Raw genomic sequence first — 13,939 nt, 5'->3', positions numbered from 1 at the left:
ATGGCCTGTTGGTCCATATATGTAAACTCTCTGTCCCAAAGGCAAAATGTTCCCTTAGAACCACCAGTGACTAGACACAAAGAGAGGAAAAAGTATCTGTTCTTTCTACATACACCCTAGCATAGAGCCTTAAATATCACAGACTGTTTCTGACTATTTAGACATAGTTTTAAGGGGAAGTACACCCATTAGTGCAGTCCTGATGCCAACATATCTTTTGCCATTTATTTTTAGGTGAACTGAACTTCATTCTGAGAAAAAAAATAAATACAAGAATATATTTTGGTAAACTTATACTCCCTCCTTATTTAAGACCCCAAAAATTAAGCTTCAGCTTTTACACTGAAAGTACTCCCATACTGCTAATTTGGGGTGACTTCAATCACCCTCTGACTGTGATTCCTATTGTAATTTTCCTGTAACTCCTACTTCACTCTCCTAGGAGCCCATCTCCATGAGGTGAGGCTGCATTATCGTCCTTGCTGGGCTCAGGGGTGGAATGCAGAAACCAGTGAGGGGAGTGCCCCAGTCCATGACAACAGTTACACGATATTTTCAAAAGGAGCCTGGAACAGAACAGATGTCACGGCATTTCAGAAGGATACAGTTACTCAGATGCTTTAGCCTCTCCTAACTGTAACATAGCCATGTGAGCAATTTTGATGAAGAAGTGCACATAACATGTTTTATTATTACTTAAATAAGACATTTAGGTAGCATCTATCACCTACCATTTTCAAACTTACTTTTTAGAAGTTCCTCACTAGCAAAACAACCTTTTAATCTGGGGAAAAGTCAGAAGAGACTTCTTTGGGTGTTTCAGTTAGAGCAGATTTATGACAGAGTAAAAAATTTAACATTCAAAACACAAAGCTGTTTGTGTTTAAAAAGCTCATTCTAAAGAAGAGTTGGCTTCTTCTTCCCAATTTAAGTTTAATGTAGTACTAGATAAGTTGCTTTGGTCCTAAAAAGGTACAAAGGATCAAGCTGGCAGATGAGGCATGGAGTTATTTCTAGTATATCCTGCAACAGAATAGTTTGTAAAAGAAGTCAAATCTGAAACTATTATTTACCAAAACTAACCAATTATGATAATGAAGAGCAATGAAGAGCCAGCATGCATTTCAAAAAACATACATATCTAATGTGACATTTTGAATTATGTGTAAAAGATGTAATATTGCAGGTGATATTATCTTATCAAAATATACAGAAAAGCATTTTGCAGGTCAGCCAAAGCCAGACCACCACCTAGGAATGACAAACAACATTACACAGTAAGAGGACTTCAAACTGAAATTCTTTAGGCTTCAGAGTTGCTATGGTCTCTGTATGATCTTCAGGACAGAGGGCCCAGCATATTTCTTGAAAAGTACAAGAGCTGGTGCGTGAACCAGCCTGGACTCCTGCCAAGACAGAGAAATTGGCACTGATGAGCAAGGGTCCAGGCTCCCTATACTTATTAGAAAAGTATCCTATAGAGAGAAAACTGTTACAGACTAGATTAACCAGAAGTTACCAAGTGTCTCTGAAAGGTCCCACAGTCAAAGACGAAATTCAACATCACTGTGGCTATTCCGGACTCAACGCATCCCACACAAAGCTTCTTCACTTTTCCCAAGGTGACCCAAGCCACCTCTCTTAGCCACACAGCATCTTCTGTAGAACAAAAAACAGACAGGAGGCTGACTTTAAAGCTGAAGAAGAAATATTGGACTTGCCATGAGCCCTCACCTTCCACAGAAGTACCACCAGCAGACAATACCAGCCAAGGCATCATTGTGCTCAAGAAGAAGTGTCTGGGCTAAGCAACAGCAAGTATCTTCTCCCACTGCAGACAAAGGAAAACGTCTCTGTTTCACTGCGCTCCAGAAGTGATTGCTGCTGGAGGTCAAAGATACCAGACTGGTGAAGCTCCCAATCAACAAGAGAGTTTTCACAGACCTTCACACGGCAGCACAAAGGCACAGAGTCACTTTTACTGCTCCTACACCCTTCACATTTCACCACAACACAGAGAGCAAATCAAAGTTGTCACAACTGGCCAGTGAGGCAGAAGCAAAGACATCAGAGCAAAGAGCAACCATCCTGATGAAAACTTCCAAGGAGAACTGGGTTTGCCTTCAAAGTAGGAAAGAGCTTCTCATTAGCTGCAAGTTCATATGCTGGAACAGCATGGATTCCACAAATGAATTACAGAGAATACTAAAAATTTCAAGAAACACTAAAGGTAAATGAAAGAAACAATAATCACAGATCTGTTACCTAAAAATATACACCATGGTCTACATCTACAGTATGAAAGCTAAAAAGAAATATGCAACTAAAGAAGGAAACAATACACTAGCTGTCTTACTGCAACTCATTTCAGTTTTGAGCACAGACCTCACCTCCCTGAAGTTTCAACGATGCATGAAGGACTAATCTTCAGAGGAAACAAGTGCTCTCTTATTTTTTATCCAAATGATTAAAATGGACAATACCTTTTTGTAAAAACCAATGATCAAGCTAAATACAATAAAGTTTAAGGAAGCTTTTAAAAATATTATTGTTCTGCCACTCCATGCTTATACAGAAGTCCCTTGAGCTGCTGGTAAATATATGTGTAGTCAGTATTTAAGCAAGTATTATCAGAGAGGCTGCATTTGATACCCTCTCAAACTCTAATGTATGCACATCCTTACAGTGTTCAATATTGACTTAAAACAAATTACTACTGCAAGTAAATGTCAAGTCATCCCTAGTAAAATACTGAAAACATACTAAACCTAAATTTCTCAGCTGTTGCAGTACTTTTTGAAGGTACCAGGAAAACATATATCATAATACTGGACTAAAACATTTATAAAATGCCACTAAAAAAGTAATTATTGCACTTAAAACCAGTATATTTCTGTCCAAGGGCGGATTCAGTCATTTATATACCTATCTATTTACATACACAGACTTCTTCCATTCAAGATGTCTTAGAAAGGAGTCATCTATCCATCCTACTAGTGAGTAGGTATTTTTTAGAAAGCTGTTGAATCTTTTTTTCTATGCAAGTGCTTCAGTGTTTATCTAGCCTTATTAATATTTTCTGTCTTATCACCAACCTGCATTTCCTAGGAGTTCGATTTTCTCATGTTTTGAACCGCTAACGCTGCATTAACCTTGCACTACAAGAAAGTATTCCTCCTTGCCCAACACAAGGTTTGTCAAATAACAAAAATAAACTATCATCTTTCTCCTGGTAAACAATGTTTATTAAGGCTGCTTTAATCCCCAACGTTCATGCCTCTACTCTTGGTCAGTCTTCCAGATCTCTTCTGAACTGTTTTGCCAAATTCTCCCAAGTCAGTGGTACAGATGCTCTTATGACTGAAGTCAGTGTTTGTAAGAGACACAGATAAATTCTTGTGACTGGAATGTGTCAAAAACTTCAGCAGCATAAAATTCATAAACAAAAAACGCAACATTTTTCTTCATCATCATTTAAAAAAATTTAAATTTAACTGCTGCTAGTCTCTTTGTGGTTGCTCAACACAACAAATCAACTTTTTTCCATTAGAGCATGAGCCAATTTAAAGTAGAGGCCAAAGAAAAAGTACTGCCTGTAATTTCTCTTTTAGAAGTAAAAATCACTTCACAGTCCAACAGTATTTTTTCCTAAAACAGGTTAACCCCTCATTTCAAAACACTTAGAAAACTTACATTCTAAAGAACGCTTTTTTTTTCGGACTAAAAAAGTATGGCAAATGAAACTGGGCTCTTCCAGTGAATTCAGCACAGGGGTTTGCCATTGTCATCATTCAGGAAAGAATAGGGATGTTTCTGCATTTTGCTGTTTCACTAGGTTGTTTCATTGTTTTTTGCTCATCCTCAGGCATCTGTCAAAGAAGTCTAGCATTTGAAACACAATTTCCATTTTAAGATTCTTCACGAAAGTTGAACCGCTCATGTCTCCGTAATGCCATCATTTTATTTGTTCAAACATTCATCAAAAATACTTTCCCATTATTTGAATGATATTTCTTTTAACAAGGATAAGAGAGGCAAAATTCTAAATTTTGCTCATTCTCCTTGCAATTGTAACCATGAAAAATATGAGCTAATATGACTTAGGATATCACCTCAAAAGAAAAAAGGTGAAGTTTCATTATTTGCCATTACCTTGGTGCATGTAGCTGTATGAGACTAGTTATAGATTGTATGGATTTCAGAAGGAAATTTTCTGTACAATTTCAGAACTGTTCCATAATGAGATACTAGAAGCCCAAGGACCATTTTGGTCTATTTTCTCATTAAATGGCAGTAATAGATGCAAAAGCCCTGTAATCATCCTGCTGATACCACATAACTCTTTCTGAAGGGTCCACACAGATGGAACAGTCCAGGCCTGCTTTCTCTGAGGAGACTGTTGCTAAGGTCTCTTTATTTTGCCAGGCTGTTTATGGACACATGGGCATACACATAGTAGGAAAAAGACTGTCAGAACAGTTCCTTTGGGTCTCTAAGCCAACCAAAAGTCTCTGAACTTTTGCTAGTCTAGGCAAACTTTCAACCACCAGCCTACCAGTGAATGGATCAGGATCCATTATTTACACTTCAATATTTGTCACAGAGTTCATTAAGAAACATTTTCCTGGCTTCTGAACAGCTCTTACCAGAAAAGACTTACAAGATTTTTTTTTTTTAAATTGTAATCTTACATATAGATCAAGACAAGATTTGAATGAAGAAACTGCAGATATCATAGTTTGGAGATATGGTTTCTGGATCCAGACAGAAATAGGACCAAACAAGTCCTAAGACCCATTTTTACTTTCATATAAGCAGACAACATTTGAAGAATCTCTCAACTGCCACCATTCTGCAGACCCAGCCATACACATAAAAGTATCCTAAATGATGGCATATTAATGGTCCAGTCTTTGGAAATCAAACAAACAGCCCCTTCAAAAGTCATAGGGAACAACTTCTCTTCCAAGTTATCAAGATCCTTTATGAGAATCCCTTCTGTCTTAAAAAGAGATCATCAAGACATCATGTATTTTTCACTGACAACCTCTGTTGTAAAATAACGTGGCAATTATCCACACCCCAGCACTTGATGCTGCTCTAAGCACTGCAGGTTATGTGTCAAAGAGACTTTGCCTATCAAACTGCCAAGAACCAGCAAAGAACCCTCTTCTCAAAAGAGGGGACTACAAGAAGCACCCCAGCATGGCTCCCTCCACCCCCCGAGAGCCATGCAGGGGCTGTCCCGGTAGGATTTCACATGGCTTTAAGGCAGAAGCCTTCTCTTCTGTGGCCAGAGGCTTAAATCAAAGCTGTGGCCACAGTCTTCCCAGCATCTGTCTCAAGCTGTATTAATTTAAGTATTTCTATTCCTATATTTGCTGTTTTATTGCAGAATATCATGGTGTCCCCAGTATGTTTTATACATGTTTCAAAGTTATATTTAATACTAGTGATAAATAATACTGGCTAGCAATTAGAAGTACTAGCTAAGATTACCCCAAAAAAACCAAAAAATATTTATTTACCCAGGTCTTAAATGAGCAATTCCCTAATGCAATGCACCAAGTGGAGTTAAATGAAACCAGTTCCCATTTCTTAGTGTATGTTTACCCTAGTAATACAAGCAAAGCCAGAACTCTGCAGAGAGCAATCATGTATTGGAAATGCCCCACCCCACACACAGCCAAGGGGAGAATCAGGGGCTGTTGTTAACAATCAGGAAAGGTTCTTCACAAGCCAGGAAAAGACTGCAGCATCCAGAGCCCGCACTGGAGCTACTGACTGCAAGGAGGTACTCAAGAAGAAAGGGGGAAAAAAAAAGGCAGGCGGGGGAGGAGAGAAGGCAGAATGGGATCATCAGGAGTTTGGCAAAATTGAAGCTCACCCACCGGGAAGATAGGGGAATATACATGCATAATTTTACATGGATTAAGAGTTCGTGTCAAATCTGTGATGTGCTGTGGTGAATTCTTATACTGCAGTGAGTCATCTTGTCTGACAGTTGCTGGGGAATTAAAGCAGTTATTTTTAAAAAATTATATGTCCTGCTTGATGCGTTATACAAATAGCCTCTTAAAAAATTAAAACGCAGTCAATGCATTTTTAAGTATAGGAGAGCTATGGTACATTTAGGATTCTCTGTACCACACCTCAGACATCCATTCGCAGCTACGAAAACCTAAAGGAGTCCATCGATATTCCTTCAGAGAAACTTTGATCATTTTGATGCTCCCAATCCAAATCTTGCCTCAACAATTAGTTTATTATATCTGCATTTTATACGGCATGAAAATACTTTTCCCCGAGGAAAAAAAAAAATTAAAAACAAAGAGGTGTGCTAAACCTGAATCCTTTGATACCGAAAGGATATTTGTTTTGCTCAAAATCAAAATGACAGCACTCCCCTTCTAATGGATTGACAAAGGCAGGTCAACACCCTTCCAGAGAAAAGCAGCATGTTGACTCACAGCCATAGGTGCACATTGCACTGCTGGTTTGGCAAGGGGAAGCAGCGCTGGCTCCTGCTCCCTGCAGCAGCATCACGCAGACGTACCCTGAAGCTGCAAAGGGCAGCTCCTTACAACCGGGTTCTCGTTATAAATACATTGCTTACTCCCTGCTTTGCCTATAAAACTGACACCCCTGTGGCAGTTTTCACACATCCTTGGGAAAAGCGTTTCGAGTATGTCAGTTGTGCAACACAGTAAAGATCATGTGAATGATCTATTAAGTGTAACCCTTGGGCATCAGTGCTGCTCAACATCAGCTGGCAATAAAGGTATATTTACAGCATGCCTTCGGGACAGCTGTTCTGGGAACATCCTGGAGATTTGCATAGTCTGTTTTACAAGGCATTACCATGTACTTCAACTGAATGAGCGGCAGAGAATTCTTTTGACATGACACCACCCATCAGAAGCCCTTAAATCCAAATAGCACAGTAAAGTCAAGCAGGTAAAAAAAAAAAATAAAAAAAAAGAAACCCTTCAAATTTCAGTGCCTTGAAATGCAAATGGTTAATTCATGAGTGAATTGAATCTGGTTTTAAAGTAATCGAGTTACTGTCCCTGTCCAACGTGAGCACCATCAGAGAAACAAAACAGCTGATGAGAGGAGCTTTATCTTACAAAGAAAGAAAAGTTTCTGTTGCCAGCACTCTTGATTTTATCATAACTCCCATGGTATCCAGTATATTTTCTTAAAGCCTTAGATCTCGTATGTAACTGACGTGAAAATTTCAGCTTTATGTATTTGGAGTAAATTAGTCCTCTCTTTGCCAGAAAAAATAACTGAAAACATGAGCCAACTGCACCCCAATGACTCAAAAAACAACAAGAAGCAAATGTGAGTATTGAATTTCTTAGTTCATTTCTCACCTAAACTGAGGAAGTATTAACACTCTGTCATTGAGCAGGTGATACTCACTTGCTAAGCAGAGCACTATCTCTCAAGGAGTGAATTAAAAGGATGACTTTGCGTCCCAAATCACAGAGGTGTGCTAGTTATTGAAATTTTCACACTTTGAAACCTTACTGCGAGTGAAGAGCCGGCTGGCAAATGTTATGGAGAAATAATAACTAGAGGAGTTAACTACACATTTCTGGTCTCAACCCAGTGACTACATGCATACAACAAAAGACAGAATTTATACCTCACAAAATAATAAACCTGGCCAGGCAATGACTCAATCAGCCCAAGTAATATTACCAAATATAATCAAACCAGTCGATACAACGAAAGCTGAGGACCAAATTAATTAGGTGACTGCACATCCAGTGCCTTTGGGAATCAGTAACCACTCATTAAAGATCTGCTGAGACTCTTTCTGAAAGTGCTCTTTGGAGAAAAGTTCAGACTTTCAAAAAAAGAAGCCTGCTATGCCTCATATGTTTAAAATGGAAGAGGACTGGAAGGATAGCGTGGAATATAGGGAGAACAGTTTCTGAACAGGATGGTTTTCACATTTTCCATGTGGCGTCTCTGGTTCTTTACGGGTTTCTGCTATGTTATCTGACACTTGGATAAAATACTGGAAGAACTATAGAGCATCTTTTCTTAATTAATTTTGGTTCAGGAAGTAATTGGAAGGGCAGTATAACCTTGTATACCGTAAACTGAGGGTACAATGAGAAAAGGGGGTGGAGGTTTTTTTTAATTTTAAAGTGTTTTTAAGAATGGAGGGGTTGTAGAATTACTTTTTTTTAAATAAGACAGCACATTTCAGGACTCCTGGTTTTATTAAATCAGTCCTTCAGTTAACAACCCCCAAGCTATTCTAAAAAACAGGATGATTCATCTATTTCCACCCAGTACAATTTTATACATCGTTAGAAAACTAAAGCCTCGTAAAATTCTAAGCAGCCTTGAAGAACAGCTACTGCAGAGTGACATGTTGATTGCATCAGCCTAGAAGGGCTACTTCTGAGCAATGCAAGCTTTAGTAGGCTCAGTGGAAACTACTGGAGTGTCAAAGAACATGTAGGTAACATACCGGCATCAAGCACCTTCGTCAAGCACAGCAAAACAAATGTCTCCGGAATATCTGCTGGGATAAGGATGATTCCACAACTTTCAATCTTCATAAAAATTAAAGTGCTGTTGAGCCCCTATGTCCTGAGAAACACAGAAGCAATTTTCCCTTTCCAAAATGACACGAAAACTACATCCAGAAGTGTGCTATTGATGTCTTAAGCTGAATATAGTGTTACATGCCAATGCATCACTGTGAAACTCATTCTCAACACCCCTCAGAGTGCCAGCTGCCTCTGGCACTCACTCCTTGTGTGGGGCAGGCTACCTGCACACAGACATGGAGCAACCCGGCAAGGGTTTCTGGTTCTGACAGATCTTCACCTGACAAATCATCATAATGAAACTAACAAAATCGAAAATGGTTATTCTAATTTGCATCCATAGTACCTTTTAAATAGCTATGTTTAAACCAAAAAAAAGCCCATTCAGACCACAGCAAAGGGAAGGTGGAAGGTATGTGGCTTGCCCACAATAACCAACAGGTTAGGACTGCCACAGAGACGAACTTCGCAGAACACCAAGCAAACACCTTCCTGACCTTTTTCATCCCTCTCAAGCAATGAGAAAGGCATCGGCTCTATCAGCTACCAAGTACATGCTACCTGTCCGGCAGACACTTCCTGAGGCTCTCCTGCCACTTCACTGCCATCAGTAAGGCTGTTCCCAGTGCACAGCTTAACGAGGAACACAGAATTTGGCTACAAGGTGGGGGAAAATGCCATGGCCAAATTTAAACGTGTGATGACTACCAGTGGAGACTGTAATTACAACACCTGCACAGTGCCTGCTGTGTTAGTGGCACAGCACCCAGCAGTCTGGTCACAGTCACACGGACACCAGCTATTTTATGTTCAGCTTTGAGATGCATTGCATGGGCAGGACCCACGGTATCACAATTCCTAGAGCTAGGAACGACACAGCTTTAGTTCACAGCCAAGGAATAACCTTGCAATAATCCTGCTGGTGCTCCTCTCTTTTCCACAAAGCAGCAGCTCTTTCAGAAGCTGTTCCTAAAACTGCACTGTCTGTAGCAGGTTTTGGCACCAGAGAAGCATATTGCTTGGGTACAAGCAGCATCTGTAAGACCCACTGCACTCAGTGGCACCAGAAATTAAAAACTCACAGTCACAAACACTGCATGCAATGATTCAGCCACGCAGCACCTGAAAAAAACATCTTCCTAGCAAGTCTGACTCGGGAAAGCGCTTTAAAAAGGGGCACAAATTATGGCACTCACTCAGCTCCCAATGTCATCAGTGAGACCCAAACACACATTTAAGGATGCAGTTGCCTGTCTATTGCCTTCAACAGTTTCCTGCTTCACAGAAGCAGCAGAGACACCCTAACATGTCATAAGCATAGCACGTGTTAAAACCTCAATCTTGTACATGCATAAGCTTATCTCAGTGACTGAACTCCGCTGGAGGCACAGGACTGGCTCATTATGGACTGGCCAAGTGAAGCACATGCATAAGGTACTGCATGTTCAGGGTGTAAAGACGCACAAAGCTGCCTTGAAAACCATTTAACTCAACAGTTAGTGTGGCCAGAGTATGAGCAGACTTCTATAGCACAGTAAAACTGTACAAATTACCAACCCCACTATCTGTAGGGACCAATTTTGGGAACAAGCCAAAAGTTGCAACATGGGGTACCTAAAGGTAGGAGCTTTAAGCAGTAAATTGTTTCATTTTCTCAGGCACTGAACACTGTCACATACTTGACTAAGAACACATCAAGAGCATCTTGGGGAAAGACATTGAAAAGGATGCTGCCTTTTCTCCACCTGCCTCCCAGTTCCAACTGGAGCAGCATTTAGGCTGCCACAGTCAGGAAACATGAGCCATCCCATCTGCCGGGTGTAACATCAATGGTGCAGAAGAAAATACATTGTCAGTGGGTTAAACTCATTCCATATCTAGCTGCAGGGAAGTTACAGCAGTGCAGATACAAATGCCCAATTTGAAACCATGTCCCACTTCCTCAGAGCCTTCTTGGATTATGCTTACAGCAACAGAAACTGCACTGTAAAACTACATTACAACTTTGGTACACTGCATTAGCATATTTATTGAAGGTCTGTGCCAGTTTGATTTGGGTTTTTTTGCAAGCATTTACTAACAGCTGTTTTAATTAGTATCTCATTGGTGTGTAGACAATGAAGAAGCACACCAAGAAGCATTTTCTGCATAAAGTGGCAACGTTACATATACCAAGACATAAACAGTCCTTCCGCCCACCCTCACTACCGTAGATGAGGGCCAATGGACAGGCAATGCATCACAGAAAGGCAGTATTGTATTTAACTCCTCTTATTTCAAGTTTTCAGGGCACCCTCAGGGAGGGGGAGGCACAGAAATGAGAGCCACATGCAATCTCAGTAGCTCATTCTCTTCACCCTCAAAGCGTTAAAAGGAAAATACAATGTCAACATCAGCTCCTCCCTGCTGATGAAACTGGCTCCAGCGCATTTTACTTTCTGGCTCGGAGCCCTTACAAACCGTTACAAAAAGACAGAAGACAGACAGACAGCTCAATATATCGACCACTTCCAATAACTAATTTGGGACACGCTGGGTCATTTTGTTCCTTCTGTAAAGTGCTGTAGTCTCTCGGTGTTGAATGAACCCTGACAGTCGGGGGGTTTTATTTAAAAAAAAAAAAAAATGGGGGGGTAGCTAATAGCAGATTTGCATTTCAGGAAAGAGCCAACCCTAGCATGAGTATATATAAATACTCCCCACTCTCTTCCTCTGGGAGACAGAGATTGATCTGATACACTAAAATCGTCTCCACGACTCTGGGCGCTCAATGCCCGCCAGCGAGGACTACTGACAGGCACTCATCCCTGCCTGCCTCTCGCTCCTACCCCGGCGCAGATGCACATGGAAACGGGGAGCGGAGGGCGGGCTGGGGCTCCTGCTCATCCTCCCTGCCACGGCAACAGCACGGGCTGCGTGCCTTCCCAGCCCGGGGACCGGCGGAGCATCACAGCCAACCACACCAAGGAACCACCGCAAGCTTTCAATTGCACATCTAAAAAAAATCCCGGGAAAAAAAAAAAAAAAAAGGCACCAAATATCGTTTCATCTGAGTGACCTGACTGGTATTGTCCAAAACGACCTTATCACGGCGTGTTTTGCTGCAGCCGACACACACATCCACACACGCTGCGTGGACTCCGTGGGAGTCTGTCGATGCGGCCACAGCGGGGTTTGGCACGCAGGTAGCACGGCACGTTTCGGTGAAGCCGCGTTTCCCTGGCAGGGCAGCAGCCCCTCCGATCCATCCCCGCGGATCTTCTCCCACCTCCCGCAGCACCACCGCGTGCGCGGCCGAGCCCCCGCCGACAGAGCCCCGCTGCCGCCCCCGCCCGCGCCGCGCCGGAGCGCGGGGGCTCGCAGGTAGAACAAAACCACCCGCGCCGGGGTCCCCCCGCCGACCGCCGGCGGGAGGGGGCCCCTCGGGGAGCCCCCCGGGCGCCATCGGGCCGGGTCCGGCTCCGCAGGGCCGCAGGGCGGAGGAGGAGGGTGTGCGATGGGGGAGCGGGCCGGGGGTGCCGCGCCGCTGCCACCGCCGCCGCCGCGCCGCCCGCGCCCACCACCGCCCCTTTACCTTCGGAGAGCTCCAGCTCCAGCTCGGCCAGCCGGGCCCGCACCTCCAGCGGCAGGGACACGCTCTCCAGGCTGCGGTCCGCCATGCTCGCGCGGCGGGGACGGGCTCTCCCCTCCTCTGGCTGCCCGCTCTCCCCCTTTGTCCGCGGCTGGCGGGGCGCGGGAAGGCGGCGGGGCCGCGGCGGGTGCTGAGTCCTCCCCGCGGTCTCAGCCGGGCATGCAGGGGGGAGGCGGGCGGGCGGGCGGTCCGCGCGGGGGGACGGGGCGCGGAGGGAGGGAATGCGGAGGTTTCTCCTCTCCTCCCCTCTCCTCCTCCTCCTCCTTCGCCGCCTCCTTCAGCGGGGCCCCGCCATGGCTGCTGCTCCCGACGCCCGCCCGCGATCGCTCCGCATCGGCTTCCCCGCTCCGCGCGTCCGGCCCGCGCCCCCGCCCGCCGCCGCCCGGCACCGCGGCGGCGGCTCCCGTGGGCTCGGCCCGGCCCCGCTGTCCCCGCCCGGCTCGGGCTGGCGGCGGCGCTGGCGCTGCGGTGCCGCTGCCGCGACTGGGGCTGGCCGGGCACCGCCGCTGTCACATCCACGTGACCGCGCCCGCCCCGCCGCCCGCCCGCAGGGGGCGCCCCGCGCTCCGCTCACAGCGCCGCCCCGCCCGGGGCTCGGCCCGGGGCTCGTCCCGAGGGATCCTCCCGGGGCTTCCTCCCGGGGCACCCTCCCGGTCATCCTCCCGGGGCGTCCTCCCGGGGCGTCCTCCCGGAGCATCCTCCCAGGGCGTCCTCCAGGCGCGTCCTCCCGGGGCATCCTCCCAGGGCACTCTCCCGCGGCTTCGTGTCCCGGCGCCGCGGACGGGTCCGGCGGCTCCGGGGTGGTGCTGGTGAAGAGCTTCGACACTTTTTTATTCAGCCCTGAACTGGTGCTCCGGGTCCTCGTTATACCGAGGAAGGCGCGGAAGGAGTGGTGTGCCCGAGGCAAGTGGAGATTCAACACCAGCACTCCGACCCCGCTGCTCCCCCTTTTCCTTCCCCACCTGCTGAACAACTTCCTGAATGCCTGTTTTCAGTTTCATTCTCCTCATACAGCCAATGGTGGACTATGAAGTTTCAGGTTAACAGTGGCACTTCATGATCTTAGGGATCTTTTCCAACACAAAGCTATTCTATTCTATTCTATTCTATTCTATTCTATTCTATTCTATTCTATTCTATTCTATTCTATTCTATTCTATTCTATTCTACTCTACTCTACTCTACTCTACTCTACTCTACTCTATTCCAATAAAGCCAGGCAATTCTGGCAGGTATATCATAAAACCCTGGGTGCACATTTCCATGAAAGAGTAGCATAATCTTGATACAATGAAGAAGAGCAAAGTTCACTCTATGCTGTCTGTGCTCATGCTCAGCACCAGCACGTATCAGCTGACACCAAGCCTATATCTGGAGAGCATAGTAAAAAGAACTTAAAAGGTAAAAAAGGACTCTTAATTACACCACTCCAACACAGGAAGGAATGTTTTGAAAACATTTAATAAAACTCCCTTTCATATCAACAAATATATTCCACAAGGAACATCTTCCTTTTTCTCTCTGTACATGTTCCTGTCTTTGTTTGGGTTGGGGGTTAGTGGTTTGTTGGTTTTGGTTTTTTAAAATGTCTTGCAAGAAGGAAAGAGCAAGATACCACAACACCTATGGTTTCAAGAACTCCTGAGAGTCCCAAAGGTAGAACAGGTCTTAGTGGGTCACAATGTCAGTAGAAAGGAAAAGTCATAATCATCCCAGGCCAGCCTTGACTTAC

The 13,939-nt window shown here is 44.4% G+C and overlaps 1 protein-coding gene and 1 pseudogene across 5 annotated transcripts in view; both read right to left on the bottom strand.

Annotated features, from left to right (window-relative positions):
* The window catches only part of DIP2C (disco interacting protein 2 homolog C), a 314,466-nt gene extending 302,085 nt beyond the window's left edge, over positions 1-12,381 (bottom strand). For 4 of the 5 annotated variants that reach the window (XM_050317041.1, XM_050316246.1, XM_050317887.1 and 1 more), the window contains exon 1: positions 12,151-12,369. In XM_050317041.1, coding sequence (XP_050172998.1) covers positions 12,151-12,235 — 85 coding nt within the window. In that variant the 5' untranslated portion in view covers positions 12,236-12,369. Of the gene's footprint in view, positions 1-12,150 lie in introns of all 5 variants that reach the window. The other variant, XM_050319574.1, reaches the window with a different exon arrangement.
* LOC126642617 (basic salivary proline-rich protein 3-like) lies at positions 12,357-12,729 on the bottom strand (annotated as a pseudogene).
* Positions 12,730-13,939: the final 1,210 nt, after the last annotated feature.

This window comes from Myiozetetes cayanensis, unplaced genomic scaffold, assembly GCF_022539395.1.
Source record: "Myiozetetes cayanensis isolate MyiCay16 unplaced genomic scaffold, myiCay2020 scf1, whole genome shotgun sequence".
NCBI lineage: Eukaryota > Metazoa > Chordata > Aves > Passeriformes > Tyrannidae > Myiozetetes > Myiozetetes cayanensis.
The sequence above is the reverse complement of the archived record's forward strand: the minus strand, read 5'-3'. Positions and strand labels throughout refer to the sequence as shown.